The 20927-nt window shown below is 45.1% G+C and overlaps 1 protein-coding gene across 1 annotated transcript in view; it reads right to left on the bottom strand.

Moving 5' to 3' along the window:
• akt3a (v-akt murine thymoma viral oncogene homolog 3a) overlaps positions 1-20927 on the bottom strand; it is a 75457-nt gene that overhangs the window by 22883 nt on the left and 31647 nt on the right. Inside the window, exon 3 of the mRNA XM_038974635.1 lies at positions 2368-2493. Coding sequence (XP_038830563.1) covers positions 2368-2493 — 126 coding nt within the window. The remainder of the gene's footprint in view (positions 1-2367; positions 2494-20927) is intronic.

Genomic DNA, 20927 nt, shown 5'->3' with positions numbered 1-20927 from the left:
AGAAAGAAAGCTCCCTACATGTGTCCAAGTGGTAACACAGCAAGGCCGGATGAATTGATGGATGGACCCACCCTCTTAAACTGTCCTTTCTTTCCCCTTGAAAAACTATCCAGCAGCCAATCATAAGGCAAATCTGAGGCCATTGTCAGTTCTGTTGTGTGTTGGGACAATAGGAAACTGTTGTAGTTGTTTCATGTCCATGTAATTACTGTGGCCTTTGTTGTAGGAACTGTGCCAAGGAGTCAAATGTTTCCACCAGCTTAGTGGCTATCAGCTTATGTCTAGTTGTTTTGGTAAACAGCTGAGGGATGGGGCTGGAGAAATGTAAAAACTTTCAAATTCATAGAGAAACATATGGATGCAAGGATGAACTATCCATGAGATCTAAATTATACTTTTGACCATGTTTTGAGGCTTTGAGGTGGAGTAAAACAAGCTTATATTTAGGGTTTTGATGTCATTTATAATGTATCTTCTTCAAGAATCAATGGGTGTACATGTATATCATTAATTTAAAAGTCCAGTTGATATACCAATCTCAGATTGCCCCTTTAAGTATACAGTTGAAGTCGGAAGTTTACATACACTTATGTTGGAGTCATTAAAACTTGTTTTTCAACCACTCCACAAATTTCTTGTTAACAAACTATAGTTTTGGCAAGTCAGTTAGGACATCTACTTTGTGCATGACACAAGTAATTTTTCCAACAATTGTTTAGACAGATTATTTCACTTATAATTCACTGTATCACAATTCCAGTGGGTCAGAAGTGTACATACACTAAGTTGACTGTGCCTTTAAACGGCTTGGAAAATTCCAGAAAATGATGTCATGGCTTTAGAAGCTTCTGATAGGCTAATTGACCTAATTTGAGTCAATTGGAGGCATACCTGTGGATGTATTTCAAGGTCTACCTTCAAACTCAGTGTCTCTTTGCTTGACATCATGGGAAAATCAAAAGAAATCAGCCAAGGCCTCAGAAAAAAAATTGTATACCTCCACAAGTCTGATTCATCCTTGGGAGCAATTTCCAAATGCCTGAAGGTACCATGTTCATCTGTACAAACAATAGTACGCAAGTATAAACACCATGGGACCACGCAGCCGTCATACCGCTCAGGAAGGAGGCGACCTTCTGTCTCCTAGAGATCAACGTACTTTGGTGCAAAAAGTGCAAATCAATCCCAGAACAACAGCAAAGGACCTTGTGAAGATGCTGGAGGAAACAGGTACAAAAGTATCTATATCCACAGTAAAACGAGTCCTATATCGACATAACATGAAAGGCCGCTCAGCAAGGAAGAAGCCACTGCTCCAAAACCGCCATAAAAAAAAACAGACTACGGTTTGCAAAAGCACATGGGGACAAAGATCGTACTTTTTGGAGAAATGTCCTCTGGTCTAATGAAACAAAAATAGAACTGTTTGGCCATAATGACCATCGTTATGTTTGGAAGAAAAAGGGGGAGGCTTGCAAGCCGAAGAACACCATCCCAACCGTGAAGCACGGGGGTGGCAGCATCATGTTGTGGGGGTGCTTTGCTGCAGGAGGCACTGGTGCACTTCACAAAATAGATGGCATCATGAGGTAGGAAAATTATGTGGATATTTTGAAGCAACATCTCAAGACATCAGTCAGGAAGTTAAAGCTTGGTCGCAAATGGGACTTCCAAATGGACAATGACACCTAGCATACTTCCAAAATGTGGCAAAATGGCTTAAGGACAACAAAGTCAAGGTATTGGAGTGGCCATCACAAAGCCCTGACCTCAATCCTATGGAAAATGTGTGGGCAGAACTGAAAAAGCGTGTGCGAGCAAGGAGGCCTACAAACCTGACTCAGTTACACCAGCTCTGTCAGGAGGAATGGGCCAAAATTCACCCAACTTATTGTGGGAAACTTGTAGAAGGCTACCCGAAACATTTGACCCAAGTTAAACAATTGAAAGGCAATGATACCAAATACTAATTGAGTGTATGTAAACTTATGACCCACTGGGAATGTGATGAAATAAATAAAAGCTGAAATAAATCATTCTCTCTACTATTATTCTGACATTTCACATTCTTAAAATAAAGTGGTGATCCTAACAGACCTAAGACAGGGAATTTTTACTAGGATTAAATGTCAGGAATTGTGAAAAACTGAGTTTAAATGTATTTGGCTAAGGTGTATGTAAACTTCTGACTTCAACTGTAGGTATCCCTTGGGAAAGAGGCCTCATGACCTCAATGGGACTTTCTAGTTAAAGAGGTTAAATAAATAAAACGAAATTGTCAAAATCATCTAGGCCTACTTATCGCTGTAGCATATTATTGATTTAGATGAATTGACGTACTAGAAGCCAGCACAGTGGATGACTCACTTGCAACAGAGAAATTATTAAGGGGATAGGGTAGGTCTGCGTCCTGTGGCTTCTCTTTGTAACCTATGAACGAGCCGTCCGTTTTCAGCAGGAAGTAGCGTGGTCTCCAGTTCTTGATATATTCTCCTGTAGAATAAGAGAGAGAGAGAGTTTTTGTTAGTGCATGAAATCTGCCAGTCCATAGATTCAAAAACAGTAAGGTATGCACTCATAAAGCAGTTAAAACCACTTAATACATTTTTAAATGGTTTTATGGAACAGGTTTAAAAAGTTGTTGGCTCTTTGAGCTCTATGCGCAATTATTTTTAGTGCAGACATGATTGTTTTTACATTAAAGTGCAGTAACACAGCTTAACCCCTATAATCAGTATCATTCTAAAGTGGCTACTGTTTCAATATCCATTCACATCAATAGCTTTTAGACTCTCATCATATGGCTTTGCTATGTTTTGGGATTAACATGATCAAAATGATAAAAACATGTTTACGATCTCAGGGCTGAAATCACTCCCCAACGATCATGTGCCTCATTTTGGGTTAGACTGGGGGACCCCTATCCTCCTACCCCGGGATTTAGGCTAGCCCTGTAGAGAGGGAGGTCAAATCTCCATCAGGGGGCCAGAGCAGACACCTTTAACCCTCCCGGGCGGCAGCAGCAAAAAAACAACATCTGCTAAGCAGCTGGTTATCCCGCATTACCAAACAAAACTTCTGGTGCAACAGCCTGCTCCATCTAATAACCAACAGCAGGATTACAAGGGTGTCAACATCTCAGCACACAGCGCTACATCATACGCACAGCACCGGGTTCAACACAGGATACTGGAGAGCATAGGCAGCACATCTGCTTTTTTAACATACACTGAGTGGACAAAACATTAAGAACACCTGCTCTTTCCAGGACATAGACTGACCAGGTGAATCCAGATGAAAGCTATGATCCCTTATTGATGTCACCTGTAAAAATCCACTTCAATCAGTGTAGATGTAGGGGAGGAGACAGGTTAAAGAAGGATTTTTAAGCCTTGAGACATGGATTGTGTATGTGTGCTATTCAGAGGGTGAATGGGCATGACAAAACACGTAAGTGCCTTTGAATGGGGTATGGTAGTAGGTGCCAGGCACACCAGTTTGTGTCAAGAACTGCAACGCTGCTGGGTTTTTCACACTCAACAGTTTCCCGTGTGTATCAAGAATGGTCCACCACCCAAAGGACATCCAGCCAACTTGACATAACTGTGGGAAGCATTGGGGTCAACATGGGCCAGCATCCCTGTGGAACGCTTTCGACACCTTGCGGTGTCCTTGCCTGACGAATTGAGGCTGTTCTGAGGAAAAAAAGGTGGGGTGCTACTAAATATTAGGAAGGTGTCTGTAGTATTACAACTACTGTGTAAGGTGCATACTAGAAGCTATGGTAACTGTTAATGGAAGAAGTTTGGAATTTGACTTGAGAGGGAAGGTACTACACTGCTGTCTGCCAAGATAGAAGTCATAGCACTTGACTGGAGTTTTTAAAAAGTAGCAAACAATCATATGCAAATGTTCTTCTTCTTGTTAATTTATTTTTGTTGATATTTTCCATTTTACAATAGATTTTTACTGTAGGCAAGAAGATTGAAAATGTCAATGAGACCGACAGTCAAACAACGATCTAAAAAGTACCATTCTTTAGTCCTTCCGCTTCCACATATAATACTAATATAACCATTATGTTCAATATTCAGTTCCATTTAGTTTCAGCATCAGGCCATTTCTGCTCCAGCCTCATTCGTGTGGATGGACACACTGAAATCCTCTATAATGGACGAGATGTGAAAATCCTAAAACGTGTACTTTGTGTTTTTAACTCCTGGTAATTAGCCCACCATCCCGATGGCTGACACGCACGCCTCTGTGACAGCTCTGATCACTTCTTTTTTTTACACCGGGAAGAGAAAATAAACAACATGTTCTATTTGTAACATCCACTTAAAGCATAATGACAGCAGCTTTTCTTAATTAACACATCAGAGAAAAACACCTGCTCATGTTAATTTGAGGAGACGGAGGTCTTTGCCGGTATGCCTCTGTGAGGCTGGGGTCTGTGGGAGGGGAGGACAGGAGGGGAGGAGAGCAGCTGAATGCAATGCAGTACGCCGTGGGGACAGGAGCCACCATAGGTAGCAAGGTCTCTCCTCCGACTCGCTCACACAGCCTGTCACAGGATCTCACCACTAACACTTGGTAGATAAATAAATTAGGCCTATAAATTATTCCTGATCAAAACAAGACATAAATGTAAGTATAGACATTTGCTACCAGACGGAAGAGTGGGCGTGACACAGTTAATTGCATGAAGTCACTGAGAGGGAGATGTCTAGCTTTTGAATTAATCACATGTACTGGATTTAAGCCAGAAGGTAACAGAGTGTTAAGACAGACAGGGTGGTCTTTAATGAATGCTACAAATAGGTGTCCCACCAGATTGCACTTAGTGTGTGAGTGTAGCTGTATTTGGTCAATGCAATATTCAATCTGTGGTGCTGGGTTTGCAGTGAGGCAAATGGTCCAATATCCTGGACTGAGGGTTAACCCAAACTGGGAACCAGACTATGTAGAGGGGGTAGCCAGAGGTGGAACAGAAGGGGATGGACAGTTACACCCACATATAGTTCCAGCTCTCAGTCTCAACTGATCCAATAGTGTTCCATCAAACTCTCAACGCTGGCCCTGGTCATAATGACTCTGCTAGCTCAAATTCTGAACATCTTGAATGAGCTTCTGTAGGCAGATACTCCATGTTATATTTTGGGCAGATTGAGAAAATGTCCTGCATTCAACACAATACTGTTTTTTTGCAGTACGATGCAAACAGTTGAAATAAAAATTCAGCTCAGCCACCCACAGAATCAGTTCTGAGAGAGACTGTTCCAACAGATCCAATTGCACAATTAAAGCAACATACTGTATGCCACTCAATTACAAGACCAGATTAATTGTTCATTTGTCAGTGGACTGAGACAGGCAGGTGGCTGTATGAATCTGGGAATGGACTTCGATGGGCCACTTCCACCGACAGATGAGCTCTTCACCAAAAAACTTTCAGCGGCCCAACACCGTCACAGCTCCTGAGACCGTTCTAAGAACCCACACCTCCATCTTCTTGTTCATTTGACGCAATCAGGTTTTTAGTTTTCAGAAGGAAAAAAAAAACACAGCCCATTTGTTAATCAGCCCAAACAAGTATTTAATTTAATGCTTTGGCCGGAGCCGGCCTGATTTGCAGATGGGCTTGTGACGGGAGCCCTGGGACCGGCGGGCTGCCACGTTCCAGCACACAGGGCTGGGCGCTCCAAACCTCCAACCAGCTTGTCTGGGCACCGCCAGAGACAGAGACAGCCGCTCCTGCAAACGGTGCCCCAGCCCCCAGCCCTCAGCCCAGGCACCGACATGAGCACAGAGACATGGGCAGCACCAGACCTGGCCAGACGGAGGGAGGGATGGATGGAAGGAGAGAGAGATGGAGAGAGAGAGAAGAAGAGAGGGAGGATAGAGAGAGAGAAATCTGTCTGTACCTGGATCTGCTGTTTCTCCTCACCATGTAGGTTGTGTACCATGGCAGCTTGCTGAGGGAGAGCGGCTGGACCCACTTTGTCAATTTGGCCAAGCTAACAGGAGAGGAAGCTCTCTGACAATAGCACAAAACTACCTCATGTTATCTTCTTTTTACACTGTTTAACTGAGAATGGAGACACTAATAAATATATGACCAAATTATACATAATTTAGCTTACAGTTTACAAGTTATAGGTATTTAGAGGCTATTTATTCAATGTGTATAAAACCTGTATAAACTGTACTGTATTTATAATTAGATAATATTTTAGGTTGACAATAATTCTATTACATCATTTCTGATATATCACGCCTTACTTTTATTTTCTTGCATAAGTAAAATCAGGATTGTGCCTCTACTGCCATTCATTCAGTCAATGGGTGATTCCAATTAGACTGGTTAGAATTTCGCCCTGACCACAATGGCTGCCAGAATAGGGTGACTAAATCAATGGAGGCCAGAGAAGTCAAGGGGTGATCCTTTAGTGATGCAAAGCTGCAGGGATTTGCTGTATTTTCTACCTGAATTGCCCAGAAAGACTTAGGAGTTGATCCCTTAGAGATGACGGTCATGTCCCCAGTTAAGACACTCAGACACAACAAGGTGGTCTGAGCTCTGATCCTCTGGCATGCCTAGATAGCTGGGAGTAAACAGTGGGCTACATCCTGCATGGACAGATTCCCCTACCATCAACCTGGGATGCCCAGGTAATCCACGCAGGGTAAATGCAGGGGTAGGGAGGAAGGTGTGTCCTTTACTCCTCTACGTGTGAAAATGAAGAAGAAGTGAAGTTATAAGAGGAGGGCACTAAAACGAAAATGGCCATTAGAAAGAGATCCTGTACACTGTTCAGTTCTTCCAGACCATGAAAGACATTCTCTCTTTTTATTTAGTTCAGACTCGGTGTGTGTGTGTGTACTGTGTTCCCATGCCCCCTGCCATAGGCTTGTGACCGGGAAGTAGCCCCAGGCACAGCTGCCCTGCTGCTCCAACCCAGAGGCTCTCAGACATCTTATGTGAAATCCAGGGCTGGCTCAAACCAATCCACTTACAGTGTATTAGTGTCATTACCAGGCTGCCCAGAAGGGAGGGGTGGCCAGGAGACTACTTGGCTTCTGGGAATGTACGCGGGGGTGGTGGCTGGTGACAGTGGTAGTACAGGAGTGAAAGCCAGACTGACTCTGTATGCCCTCTGTTTAACTGTTCCTCCCACAGTGAACTACAGTGAATGATCAGAAGAACACTTCCCCGCCAACCAGTGGGGAAAACAACCAGTGGGGAAAACAACCAGTGGGGAAAACAACCAGTGGGGAAAACAACCAGTGGTTACCTAGATTAGCCCATTAGTTCACAGCACAAACTTTTTTTCATAATGCAATGTACTTGTTGTCTGCTTGTTTTAGTCAATTACAAAATACATTTAAGAAAAATGCAATGTCTAAAGATTATTTGTCATCATTGCCTGCTCCCGAGCTTACTCACTACTTAGAAAAACGTAATCAAAAGACAGTACAGTATGAAGATAGGCTAAAACTGCTTCTCCAATAGAAATTGCCGATCACTCTTGTAGGTCACTGTGACGTTGGCTAACTGAGCTCATGAGTAGAAACAAGTTATTGCGTCTAACCGTCGTCTTGCGCCAAAATGCGCATGTGCAAATCAAAAGCACTCCTTGATAAAAAGTAGTTTCTCATGAAAATTAAAACGTGTTAGGTAGTCACTTTCACGAGGTTGGAGTAATGACATGTTCAACTACTAAAAGACATTGAGCCGAATCTATGTTGTGCCTTTCGATTTCAAGAAAATTAATTCTCTCATTGACTTCTCAATACCCCAAACCCCGGCCTGGTCTGTTTAGTCTGTTTCACAAGCGTTCCCGGAAGTCTCGGGATGTTGCGCCTCTGGGATTAGAAACTCTGTGACGTAATATTGTAGGGCTTCCCTCATGCCCCTTTTCATGATGGTGCTAGCAGCCACATGAATGAGTGCTAGCATCAAAAAAACAAACGGACTATACACCTACAAGTTGTGAGTGGCACTTCTAGTGGCCGGGGACTTTAATGAAGGCAAATTTAAATCCATTTTACCTAATTTCTACCAGCACGTCACGTGCAACTAAAGGGGGGGGGAAAAACTCTAGACCACCTTTACTCCACACACAGAGACGCATACAATGCTCTCCCTCACCCTCCATTTGTCAAATCAATTTTGGGGGGGGAACTTTGACCCCTTTCTCTCCCCAATTTTGAGATATCCAATTGGTAGTTACAGTCTTGTCCCAACGCTGCAACTCCCCTAAGGAGTTGGGATAGGTGAAGGTCGAGAGCCATGCGTCCCCCGAAACATGATCCTGCCAAGCCGCACTGCTTCTTGACACGCTGCTCGCTTAACCCAGAAGCCAGCCGCACAAATGTGACACAGCCTGGGTTCGAACCCGTGTCTGAACTGTGATGCAGTGCCTTAGACCGCTGAGCCACTCGGGAGGCTCCATTTCGTAAATCTAACCATAGTTCTATCCTGCTAATTCCTGCTTACAAGCAAAAACTAAAGCAGGAAGTGCCAGTGACTCGCTCAATACGGAAGTGGTCAGATGATGAGGATGCTACGCTACAGGACTGTTTTGCTAGCAGAGATTGGAATATGTTCCGGGATGCATCCAATGGCATATTGAGGAGTACACCACCTCAGTCACCGGCTTTATTAATAAGTGCATCGACGGCGTCGTCCCCAGTTGATATACCAATCTCAGATTGCCCCTTTAAGTATACTGTTGAAGTCGGAGGTTTACATACACTTAGGTCGGAGTCATTAAAACTCGGTTTTCAACCACTCCACAAATTTCTTGTTAACAAACTGTAGTTTTGGAAAAGTCGGTTAGGACGTCTACTTTGTGCATGACACAAGTCATTTTTCCAACAATTGTTTACAGACAGATTATTTCACTTATAATTCACTGTATCACAATTCCAGTGGGTCAGAAGTTTACATGCACTAAGTTGACTATGCCTTTAAACAGCTTGGAAAATTCCAGAAAATTATGCCATGGCTTTAGAAGCATTTGATAGGCTAATTGACATAATTTGAGTCAATTGGAGGTGTACCTGTGGATGTATTTAAAGGTCTACCTTCAAACTCAGTGCCTCTTTGCTTGACATCATGGGAAAATCAAAAGAAATCAGCCAAGACCTCAGAAAAAAATGGTAGACCTGCACAAGTCTGGTTCATCATTGGGAGCAATTTCCAAACGCCTGAAGGTACCACGTTCATCTGTACAAACAATAATACGCAAGTATAAACACCATAGGACCATGCAGCCATCATACCACTCAGGAAGGAAACGCGTTCTGTCTCCTAGAGATGAACGTACTTTGGTGCAAAAAGTGCAAATCCCAGAACAACAGCAAAGGACCTTGTGAAGATGCTAGCGGAAACAGGTACAAAAGTATCTATATCCACAGTAAAACGAGTCTTATATCGACATAACCTGAAAGGCAGCTCAGCAAGGAAGAAGCCACTGCTCCAAAACCGCCATAAAAAAGCCAGACCACGGTTTGCAACTGCACATGCGGACAAATATCGTACTTTTTGGAGAAATGTCCTTTGGTCTGATGAAACAAAAATAGAACTATTTGGCCATAATGACCATCGTTATGTTTGGAGGAAAAAGGGGGAGCTTGCAAGCCGAAGAACACCATCCCAACCGTGAAGTACGGGGGTGGCAGCATCATGTTGTGGGGGTGCTTTGCTGCAGGAGGTACTGGTGCACTTCACAAAATAGATGGCATCATGAGGAAGGAAAATTATGTAGCTATATTGAAGCAACATCAGTCAGGAAGTTAAAGCTTGGTCGCAAGTGGGTCTTCCAAGTGGCTCTGACTCTCGTCGGATGTGGCAGGGCTTGCAAACTATTAATGGACTACAAAGGTAAACCCAGCAGTGAGCTGCCCAGTGATGGGAGCCTACCAGATGGGCTAAATGCCTTTTATGCTTGCTTCGAGGCAAGCAACACTGAAGCATGCACGAGAGCACCAGCTGTTCCAGATGACTGTGTGACCACGCTCTCTGTAGTCGATGTGAGCAATACCTTTAAACAGGTCAACATTGACAAGGCCGCGGGGCCAGATGGATTACCAGGACGTGTACTCAGAGCATGTGCGGACCAACTGGCAAGTGTCTCCACTGACATCTTCAATCTCTCCCTGACCGAGTCCGTAATACCTACATGTTTCAAGCAGACCACCATAGTCCCTGTGCCCAAGAAAGCAAAGGTAACCTGCCTAAATGACTACCACCCCGTAGCACTCACTTCAGCAGCCATGAAGTGCTTTGAAAAGCTGGTCATGGCTCACATAAACACCATCTTCCCGGAAACCATAGACCCACTCCAATTCGCATACCGCCCCAACAGATCCACAGATGACGCAATATCAACCACACTCCACAGTGCCCTTTCCCACTTGGACAAAAGGAACACCTATGTGAGACTACTGTTCATTGACTACAGCTCAGCGTTCAACACCATAATGTCCACAAAGCTCATCACTAAGCTAGGGACCCTGGGACTAACACCTCCCTCTGCAACTGGATCGTGAACTTCCTGACGGGCCGCCCCCAGGTGGTAAGGGTAGGCAACAACACAGCTGCCACGCTGATCCTAAACACGGGGGCCCCTCAGGGGTGCGTACTTAGTCCACTCCTGTACTCCTTGTTCACGCATGACTGCGTGGCCAAGCACAACTCCAACACCATCATTAAGTTTGTTGACGACACAACAGTGGTAGGCGTGATCACCGACAACGATGAGACAGCCTATAGGGAGGACTTCAGAGACCAGGCAGTGTGGTGCCAGGACAACAACCTCTCCCTCAAAGTAAGCAAGACAAAGGAGCTGATCGTGGACTACAGGAAAAGGAGGGCCGAACAGGCCCCCATTCACATCGACGGGGCTGAAGTGGAGCGGGTTGAGAGTTTCAAGATCCTTGATGTCCACATCACCAACAAACTATCATGGTCCAAACACACCAAGACAGTGGTGAAGAGGGCATGGCAATGCCTATTCCCCCTCAAGAGACTGAAAAGAATTGGCACTTGGGTCAAGCTTCCTGTCATCCAGGACCTATATACTAGGCGGTGTCAGAGGAAGGCCCAAAAAATTGTCAAAGACTCCAGTCAACCAAGTCATAGACTGTTCTCGGCATGCAGTACCAGAGCGCCAAGTCTAAGTCCAAAGGCTCGTTAACAGCATCTACCCCCAAGCCATAAGACTGCTGAACAATTAATCAATGGCCACCCTGACTATTTCCATTGACACCCACCCTTTGTTTTTACAATGCTGCTAGATCTCTCTGTACTTTGCTCCGTTCATTTTGCCTCAATCCTGACTAGTCTCCCAGTCCCTGCTGCTGAAAAACATCCCCACAGCATCATGCTGCCACGACCATGTTTCACCGTAGGGATGGTGCCAGATTTCCTCCAGACTTGACGCTTGGCATTCAGGCATAAGAGTTCAATCTTGGTTTCATCAGACCAGAGAATCTTGTTTCTTATGGTCTGAGAGTCTGTAGGTGCCTTTTGGCAAACTCCAAGTGGGCTGTTATGTGCCTTTTACTGAGGAGTGGCTTCCGTCCGGCCACTCTACCATTAAGGCCTGATTGGTGGAGTGCTGCAGAGATGGTTATGTGGTTGCTTCAAGTTGTGTATTTACGGTATTCTATGTATTGCCTTGAAATCAACTCCAATTCACACAACATTTTTTAATGGCGCATGCAATTGGCACGCTGACTGCAGGAATGTCCACCAGAGCTGTTGCCAGAGAATTGAATGATCATTTCTCTACCATTAGCCGCCTCCATTGAGCCTGTTTGGGATGCTCTGGATTGATGTGTACGACAACGTGTTCCAGTTCCCGCCAATATCCAGCAACTTCGCACAGCCATTGAAGAGGAGTGGGACAACATTCCACAGGCAACAATCAACAGCCTGATCAACTCTATGCGAAGGAGATGTGTCGCGCTGCATGAGGCAAATGGTTGTCACACCAGATACTGACTTGTTTTCTGATACATTTTGATTTAAGGTATCTTTGACCAACAGATGCATATCTGTATTCCCAGTCATGTGAAATCTATAGATTAGGGCCTAATGAATGTATTTCAATTGACTGATTCCATTATATAAACTGTAACTCAGTCAAATCTTTGAAATTGTTGCATGTTGCATGTTTATATTTTTGTTCAGTATAATTGCATGGCTTCAGAAGCATTCACAATGATATAGGGTCTAGGCCTACAGTAAATTGCATTATGGCTGAGCATGATCATGCCAAACATTGTCAATAAGCAAGATTAAAGGCCTAAAAAGAGAACAAATAAACAAATCTAAACAGCGCTGGATAGGCTGCGTTTCCGCTGCCTACAATTAGCACTTTGGATCATGTTTTTAAGGACACTCCTAAAATATTTCCAACCCCTTCCAAATGAGCGCAAGCACGCTGATGTTAGACAGGTAAAATGTCAAACCTGGCGTTTGAGCTGGAAAATGCCAGTGCGCCAGTTTTTACATGACTAAATGGCAAACTAATGTGCATTTGACACTAGCGCCGCCTTAACGCCAGCTGAAAATTGAGCCCTGGGGGTCAATGGGAAATAATGTTTGTTCTCCCCAATTTGTGGGCATGGTTGATACCTTCTTATGACGTGAATATCGACTCAAGATTAATAGGCTAGTTAAGTGTAGTTATAGTATTAATAGTAGTATGTGTAGTATGTGTAGTATTAATCATAGCGATGGACTAAAAGCACATAAAAGTCCACTCCACTACATGCTATCCATTCTAGGGACACAATGACATCAGTGCTCTCACTTCACTAGAAGATCTCCCTTCCTGGCATATGACAAGATTCCAACAGCGATTTAATTTCCGAGAACAGCCCAGATGTATGATTAGTACTGCCATGATGAGTAGTACTGTGGTGGTGGGTTCCTCCAACAGCAGACAAAGGGTGGCTCTGGTTCTGGGGCCGGCAGCCACAGGCAGATTGAGTGGGGCGCCCAGGGGACCCTGGTGGTCCCCTGGGGCCCAGGGAGATTTCAGCCCCGCCAGCTGCACACAGCTAGCCCTCCTGGTGCCCCTCTCTACCCCCCCAGCTGGTGCAGCGTGCTGCGGATAGAGAGGTCAGATCATGGGCCACCATAGCCACACACTCACCCACACATACGTGTACAGAGACACATTACCAGGCGGCCGGATACAAAAACAACAGTCCTGTAGCCCAGCAATACAGCTCAGATCAACGCTGGCATTACACATACTAGCTTTCAGGCTGATAGATAGTACAGCTGGTAGTACAGTGTGAGAGTAAGGATGATTACTCTCATGACATTGTTTGTATACGCAACAGGAGCAATGGGGATAACTATTGACTTCTGAAAAAAGGTTTAGATTAGTGAAACTTTTTAGTGAGACTTAATGAGACTTTCAACTGGTAGTAAAGGATGAGAGTAAGGATGAGACTTTCAACTGGTAGTAAAGGATGAGAGTAAGGATGATACTTTCAACTGGTAGTAAAGGATGAGAGTAAGGATGAGACTTTCAACTGGTAGTAAAGGATGAGAGTAAGGATGAGACTTTCAACTGGTAGTAAAGGATGAGAGTAAGGATGAGACTTTCAACTGGTAGTAAAGGATGAGAGTAAGGATGATACTTTCAACTGGTAGTAAAGGATGAGAGTAAGGATGACTTTCAACTATTAGATGCACTCTCGAACTTTTGTATAATTACATCCAGTCATTTTGAAAGTGGTGTCCATGAGCCAAAATGGGTCACCGTTATATTGTGTCCTACATCATCCAATTGTGTACTACGTCATCCATTTCGTGTGATATGTTACGAATTTCTTGTGCTTGAGATCCTGGAGTGCATCTTTAACGTGAATCTAACAGTGAGAAGGAGGAACTGAGTAAACTATAAAAACTGACATTACAGGCGGCTGAGATGCGTTTCAAAATATTGCATGCGATATGGATCTCTTGTGATATAGATATTGCACATGTCAATATTGCAATTCAGATTTGAATTTATTTAATTGTGCAGCCCTACTATGTATTACCAAGTAATGATTGATCATTCCTCTTATTTACAACTTCTGATTTTGATTGAAATAGGCTTTATTACAGAAATCTTCTCATGTGTAACAAAGCAGCTGTCACAAATGTCCACATTCAAAATCTTAAGAAGCTCCATCCTTAGACCTTTAGCTAGATCTGACTGAGAGACTAATGACTATGTAATCCCATTCCCTGTCTCCCACACAGCACCTCTCCCCTCCCCTTCCCCTGCCTCCCCTCGCCTCTCCTCTCCTATTGGTCAGTCCCTGTAAAACTAGCAGTGCTCACTAGATGGCGCTGGCTCCCTAGAGCAAGCTCACTGTCTCCCCGGCTGCCTGCCTGGCTGGCTTCACACTCAGCACAGAGGGCCACAGTAGTCGGTGAGTGACGGAGACACTGCAGCCAAGAGGCCCTCTCTCCCTAATCCCCTTTCCCTCTCTGGAGCACGAGGGGGGGGTATGTGTGTGTGTATGTGTGTGTGGGGGGGCGCAGATCCTCCCAACTGGCACAGGTGGCACCGTGGCTGTGGCGTCCACCACCCCTCCAGCTAAGATGCAAACGCCCACTTTCCTAATCCCAATCTGAATTATGGAGAGGCGGGTCCGTCCCCGAGACCCCGGGGGAGAGGGATGAAGGTCGGTTTACTAAACACACAACCTGGGAGGGGAGGGGGACAGGGGTTCATTGAGCTACTGTACCTACTGTCCTCCTGCTCTCTATACTGATTATAGAAGATTCTGCAGACAGGCCTTCAATTAGCGAGGGGGTAAAGTTTGGTCACATGGGTAACGTTGATCCTCCGAATGAGCCTTTTCTTTACCCTACACAGGACATTATAGACTAGTAATGCCCCGATGTCCTCAAATACACAGGTCAGGATGCTCACACATACCTACAAATCCTCAGCTCAATGTCCCGTACATTACTCAATGAAGACATTACTCAAAACAATGTGCCAGTGAAACCTAATGCCCTCAAATTCCCAACACAAATACAGATTCACACAGAAAATGGGTTAAACTCACTACTTGACACATTCGATGACCAATGTAATAGGCTAATTGAGTTGGTGTTGGTGTTGTGCTACATTGTGTTAACCTGTTGTATTTTGTCTGTAAGCCTGTGATTGTGTTTGCTATGAAAACACGGATAATTAATATGATTATCTAAGGAACTGTGACCCAATTAGAGCTCATAATCAAATAGCCTCAATTGCTGTTATTGCCTCGATCTGTTTTCCAATCTAATTATTTGACTTGTGTAGATAGACTTGAGCGGTGCTGTTTGAATATATGTAATGGAAGGTCACTGCACCATTTAAAGGTGTAATGCGTAGGCATAATGTTCCACATCAATAAGCACCATGTGATGGTTGATGATATGCTTACTTACTTCACCAGATTGGATCTGATGTACACTGTTGGCATTTTAAATGTCCTTGCCTTTGCTGTCCTTTGACTTTATCCTTCACTTGATGTCACTGCATGAATTACCTTGACCAGCCTTCTCTTTGTTGAGTATAAATTACAATTAAAATAAATCATGAAACTTCAATAACATGATTAGAAAGCAAGTAAAAGCTTGGGGAATGATCTGAAACTACCACTGAAACCAGTCTTTACATGGGTGTCTGCTAGATAGTCACAGTAATGAAGAATACATAATAAATGCCATACTATACAGAAACACAGTCCTGTGAAACACCTAACATCTCTTAACAGTTTGGACAGCATTTCATCACTTTTATGCCTCAGCACTGTTGTAAGAACCACAATGTTAATATTTCAACAGTAATGTGGTCTCATTCATAGTGTGAAATTCATACAAGCTCCTCCCTTCATTTAACATGATAATCCTCCTATTCTTCAGAGACGACATGATTGAACCAACCAGCGCGTAGAGGCCAGGGTAGACTAATGCTGTCAATAGGACTGACAGGGGGAGGAGAGGACACAGACTACCTCCCAATGGTTGCCTGACACAGACAGAGGTCAGGGAATTAACTTTTAGTTAAGGACTGGTGGGGAGCTTCCCTGAGTGGAAGTCAGGATTCCCAGAAAACAGTGAGGAAGGGTATTAGACAAAGGGGTTGTTTAAGGTCAGAGTGCACTGCTGCTGCTGCTCATAGTATTTAAAGTAGCGGATTGCATTCCTCTGACAGGGAACCTGAACATCAATACCAAATGTATCATGATTTAGCCTACATTTCAATAATGAGTTTCCCTGACAGACGGAGTAGTAGAGGTGAATTAGCTAGCCTGAATGAGTATATTCTAATGGTCATCTCTTCTAATGGGCACACTTGGTGGTACAGGCTAAGAAGCCATTTCAGATATTCAGAGGGTGACCGGCCTGGATGTTCGGGGGATAGAGAACCAACTCAGGGGTTAGAGAACTGACGGGGTCAAAGGGTGTCAGTGTGCTGAGACTGTCACCATCACCACAACTGTCATTATTAATTCATCCCAGTCACAGGGTGACTCCCACATGTTCCACTGGGCCCCTGGACTGGACACAGCCATGTATTATGGATATACACAGCTAGCAAGAGAGGACCTGGAGTCACCTTCAATATGTTACTAACAGGAACTGATACAGTCATACAATTAGGCAATTAAATGTGTGGTGTGAATGAGTGCTAAAACTCAATAAAAAGTTGTATGTAACAAATATGCTAACTTTGGTTAAAGGCTAACTCAAACACGTTGGTTATGTTGGACTAAATCTTCTATCAAAGAGCGGAAAGGAAAGTGGACGTTGTTCATAACAGAACAACAACAGAATCACACAAATTGTAACCACTGTATCTGATCAGTGCAGTGTAAGGCAGAACCAACAGTCTGAGCGGAGTCTGTACAGTACAGGCCAGGCACAGCAGCGGTGGACAGGTGCAGGACTCAGGGCTCTGTGCTGCTGTGCTGTGGCCGTGCCTGTCTGCCTGGCTCTGTGCATGTGGTAGAGGCTCTGAATGGCCATTATATCCAGAGTGGATGGATGGGGCTATATTCTATTATTTATTCAGCAGTGCTGGGCTGAGCAGGACCAGGGCTCTGGGAGGCAGCTGGCGAAGGGGGGACAATACAGGATCCCCCCTGCCCCATTGTCCACCACCCCTCATACCCCAACAACGCCCCACTCCTCACCCCACTCCTCCACCACCGCTTTTGTGCTGTGTCCTGTCCTTCTCTTCCAGTAAACTAACCCCCCCTGAACCCTAAACACACACACACACACACACACACACACACACACACACACACACACACACACACACACACACACACACACACACACACACCAGCTGATAATCCCCTGTACCCCAGCACACCGCAGAGTAAACAACCAGGGACTGTCATATGCGTCCCCCCATACTCACACACACCAAATCCACTACCACCCATATTCCCACGCCACACCCCTGTACTCAACACTAATGAATTGAGACTAACAGTGCCACCAACCCCAGCCAAACTCATTTAAATGGGCCCATTCAGAGAGCTCATTGAAGCCCAGACAGTTAGAGCACTTGAGCTCACAAACTGCTGTCTGTAAAGTGGAGCTGGTGTTTATGATGTAGTGGGTGTCCAACGTCTTTTTGGAGTTGGCGAACCCTGTGCAGCCACTGGAGACCTTTAAACAGAGCTAAAGACAGAGAGATTTGTCTCCCTCTCCTTAACCAACTTCTGTGTTGATCTGCAGCAAATCTCCATTGATTTTTGCTGTATTGTTAATAGCTTGCTTGCCCAGATGAATGAATAGAAAGGATGCTAATATTGCCAGCTGGGCTGTGGTGGTTATATATCTGTGCACTGTCCTTTGTTCCATCCTGCCTTGAGTAAAATATCAATACAGCAGTGCTGTCAGGAAGAGGAGCAGTTTGGCCCAGACCAAGATGCCTCTCTTTCTCCCTTAATTGCTCTTGGCAAGCAAAGAAGATAGAGCAGAAAGACAAACACTGCCTATCATTGACTTTCCATCCACCGTAGCAGAACCACTTCAGAATTCATCAAACCATAATTCATACACACTTAAGACAAATAATATCACACCATTACAACTTAGCACACTCTACTGCTTTTTCAGGAAGCTATGAAAAATACATCAACAACAAGTCTTCTTACAACAGAACTCCCTATTCATTTTCTTCCAGTACGTAAGTAGCCTTGCACGAACCCCGGCTTGTGCGAGACGCAAAGGCTCATACTATAGGCGCAGGAGCCTTTCTCATGTTTCTGTAGTGTGAGGCAGCTTGATGTACAAGTACACCCCCTGGACAGGACGCTAGTCTATCACAGAGCCTTACCCACAATCTGTCTCCTTAATGCTGAGTGCCAAGCAGAGACGCATCGAGTCCCATTTTCACAGTGTTTGGTATGACTCGGCCGGGGATCGAACTCCCAACCTTCCAATCTCAGGGCGGACACTCTAACCACAAAGCCACTGAGTTGGTAAGAGGTGCATAAGAGGACATTGAACTACTCCTCAGAAATGCTGAGGAGAATCATCAATGATCCAGCTTGTGATCCCTTTTATTGCCCCTGATTAATAAGTTATTGCAGCGTCTTGACGGGTTGCCAACCCAAGCGCATCCTGACTTGACCCTGGTAAACTGCTCTCCCTGGGGGTAGACAGTGAGTGAGGATGGGCTCTGTCGGTCAGCCCAGCCCAGCCGCTTTGTGAGGACGCTACTGGGGGGTGTTAGGGGGTGGCGTGACCTGGAAGAGACCACAGCTGCCCCCCTGTCCCTCCACACCCCAATAACAAGACCCAGAGTTGGATGACAGAGTGGTTTCTACAGTGGAGTTTCTCCCAGTCACGACTGCTCCTGTCCTGTCAGATTCAGCCTTGGAGCTCAGGGATGAACCATCCCAGCGGGAACTGTGGATGTGATCTGAGACAGATGAGGTGAGAGTGTGTACTACTGTCTACCTAACCCAAACACCCTCCCCCCTCACTTCCACCCTACTCCAAACCACACTCAGACTGTCCCCACCCACAGCAGCAGCCTGGCACTGAGTGCGTCTCAAGTTCCAGTCATTATGCTGCACGACATCTGCACATGTTTATGTGTCTGTCTCTCTCCCTCTATCCCTCCCCCTCCCTCCCTCCCTCCCTCACAAGCTCTCCATCTCTCTCTCTCCTCCATGCACGCACGCACACAGACACACACACACGGACACACACACACGGACACACACGGACACACACACACGGACACACACACACACACACACACACACACACACACACACACACACACACACACACACACACACACACACACACACACACACACACACACACAGGCTCTCCAACACACCCACTGGAGTTGCTTTTCTTGCCGGCAGATGGCAAGTCAACAATCGCCCAACCAACAGCAGCGGTGCCTCATCGCCCAATCGGCGGCCCCCAAAATACAAGCATACATACACCCCCTCCTCTATCCTCCTCCTCCCCCCTCTCTATTTGCCCATTTCTTTCGTCCCTCTTCCCCCATCTCCCATCTCTTCACAGACACAATAATGACCCCTTTGTTTGTCTCTCCCCACAATACAGCTGCATAAACCATTTGCGGGTACGAGAGCCTCTCTCTTGTTAAAACACATGCACTCTAAAACACACACAGGAGCACTCCTACACACTCTCCGATCGCTGCTGTCGAGTGGGTTTAAAGAAAAGGTGCTGTGTTGAAGAGGCAGAGGCACAGCTGCATAGCGGAGGGTGGCAGGCAGGCAGGCAGACAGGCTCGCATATTAACCCTATAGGAGGTATGACTGAGCACAAGGAGAAAAGGGTTGGACTTCTGCTGTTGTGGAACTTTGATTGGTCAGATGCCTGTTGTTTGTAGAGGAAAATATACAGGACCTAGGTTAGTGGTAGAACACTAACAGGGTAGAGTGGTAGAACCCTAACAGGGTAGAACACTAACAGGGTAGAATGGTAGAACACTAACAGGGTGGTCCCGTGTGGCTCAGTTGGTAGAGCATGGCACTTGCAACGCCAGGGTTGTGGGTTCAATTCCCACGGGGGGACCAGGGTTCAATTCCCACGGGGGGACCAGGATGAATATGTATGAACTTTCCAATGTGTAAGTCGCTCTGGATAAGAGCGTCTGCTAAATGACTTAAATGTAAAATGTAAATGAGTGGTAGAACACTAACAGAGTAGAATGGTAGAACACTAACAGGGTGGAGTGGTAGAACACTAACAGGGTGGAGTGGTAGAACACTAACAGGGTAGAACACTAACAGGGTAGAGTGGTAGAACACTAACAGGGTAGAGTGGTAGAACACTAACAGGTTAGAATGGTAGAACACTAACAGGGTAGAATGGTAGAACACTAACAGGGTAGACTGGTAGAACACTAAGATGGTAGAGTGGTAGAACACTAACAGGGTAGAATGGTAGAACACTAACAGGGTAGAACACTAACAGGGTGGAGTGGTAGAACACTAACAGAGTAGAACACTAACAGGGTAGATTGGTAGAACACTAACAGGGTAGAACACTAACAGGGTAGAGTGGTAGAACACTAACAGGGTAGAGTGGTAGAACACTAACAGGGTAGAGTGGTAGAACACTAACAGGGTGGAGTGGTAGAACACTAACAGGGTAGAGTGGTAGAACACTAACAGGGTGGAGTGGTAGAACACTAACAGGGTGGAGTGGTAGAACACTAACAGGGTAGAGTGGTAGAACACTAGAGTGGTAGAACACTAACAGGGTAGAGTGGTAGAACACTAACAGGGTAGAGTGGTAGAACACTAACAGGGTAGAGTGGTAGAACACTAACAGGGTAGAACACTAACATGGTAGATGGGTAGAACACTAACATGGTAGATGGGTAGAACACTAA

The sequence above is a fragment of the Salvelinus namaycush genome, chromosome 35, assembly GCF_016432855.1.
Source record: "Salvelinus namaycush isolate Seneca chromosome 35, SaNama_1.0, whole genome shotgun sequence".
In the NCBI taxonomy this organism is placed as follows: domain Eukaryota; kingdom Metazoa; phylum Chordata; class Actinopteri; order Salmoniformes; family Salmonidae; genus Salvelinus; species Salvelinus namaycush.
The sequence above is the reverse complement of the archived record's forward strand: the minus strand, read 5'-3'. Positions and strand labels throughout refer to the sequence as shown.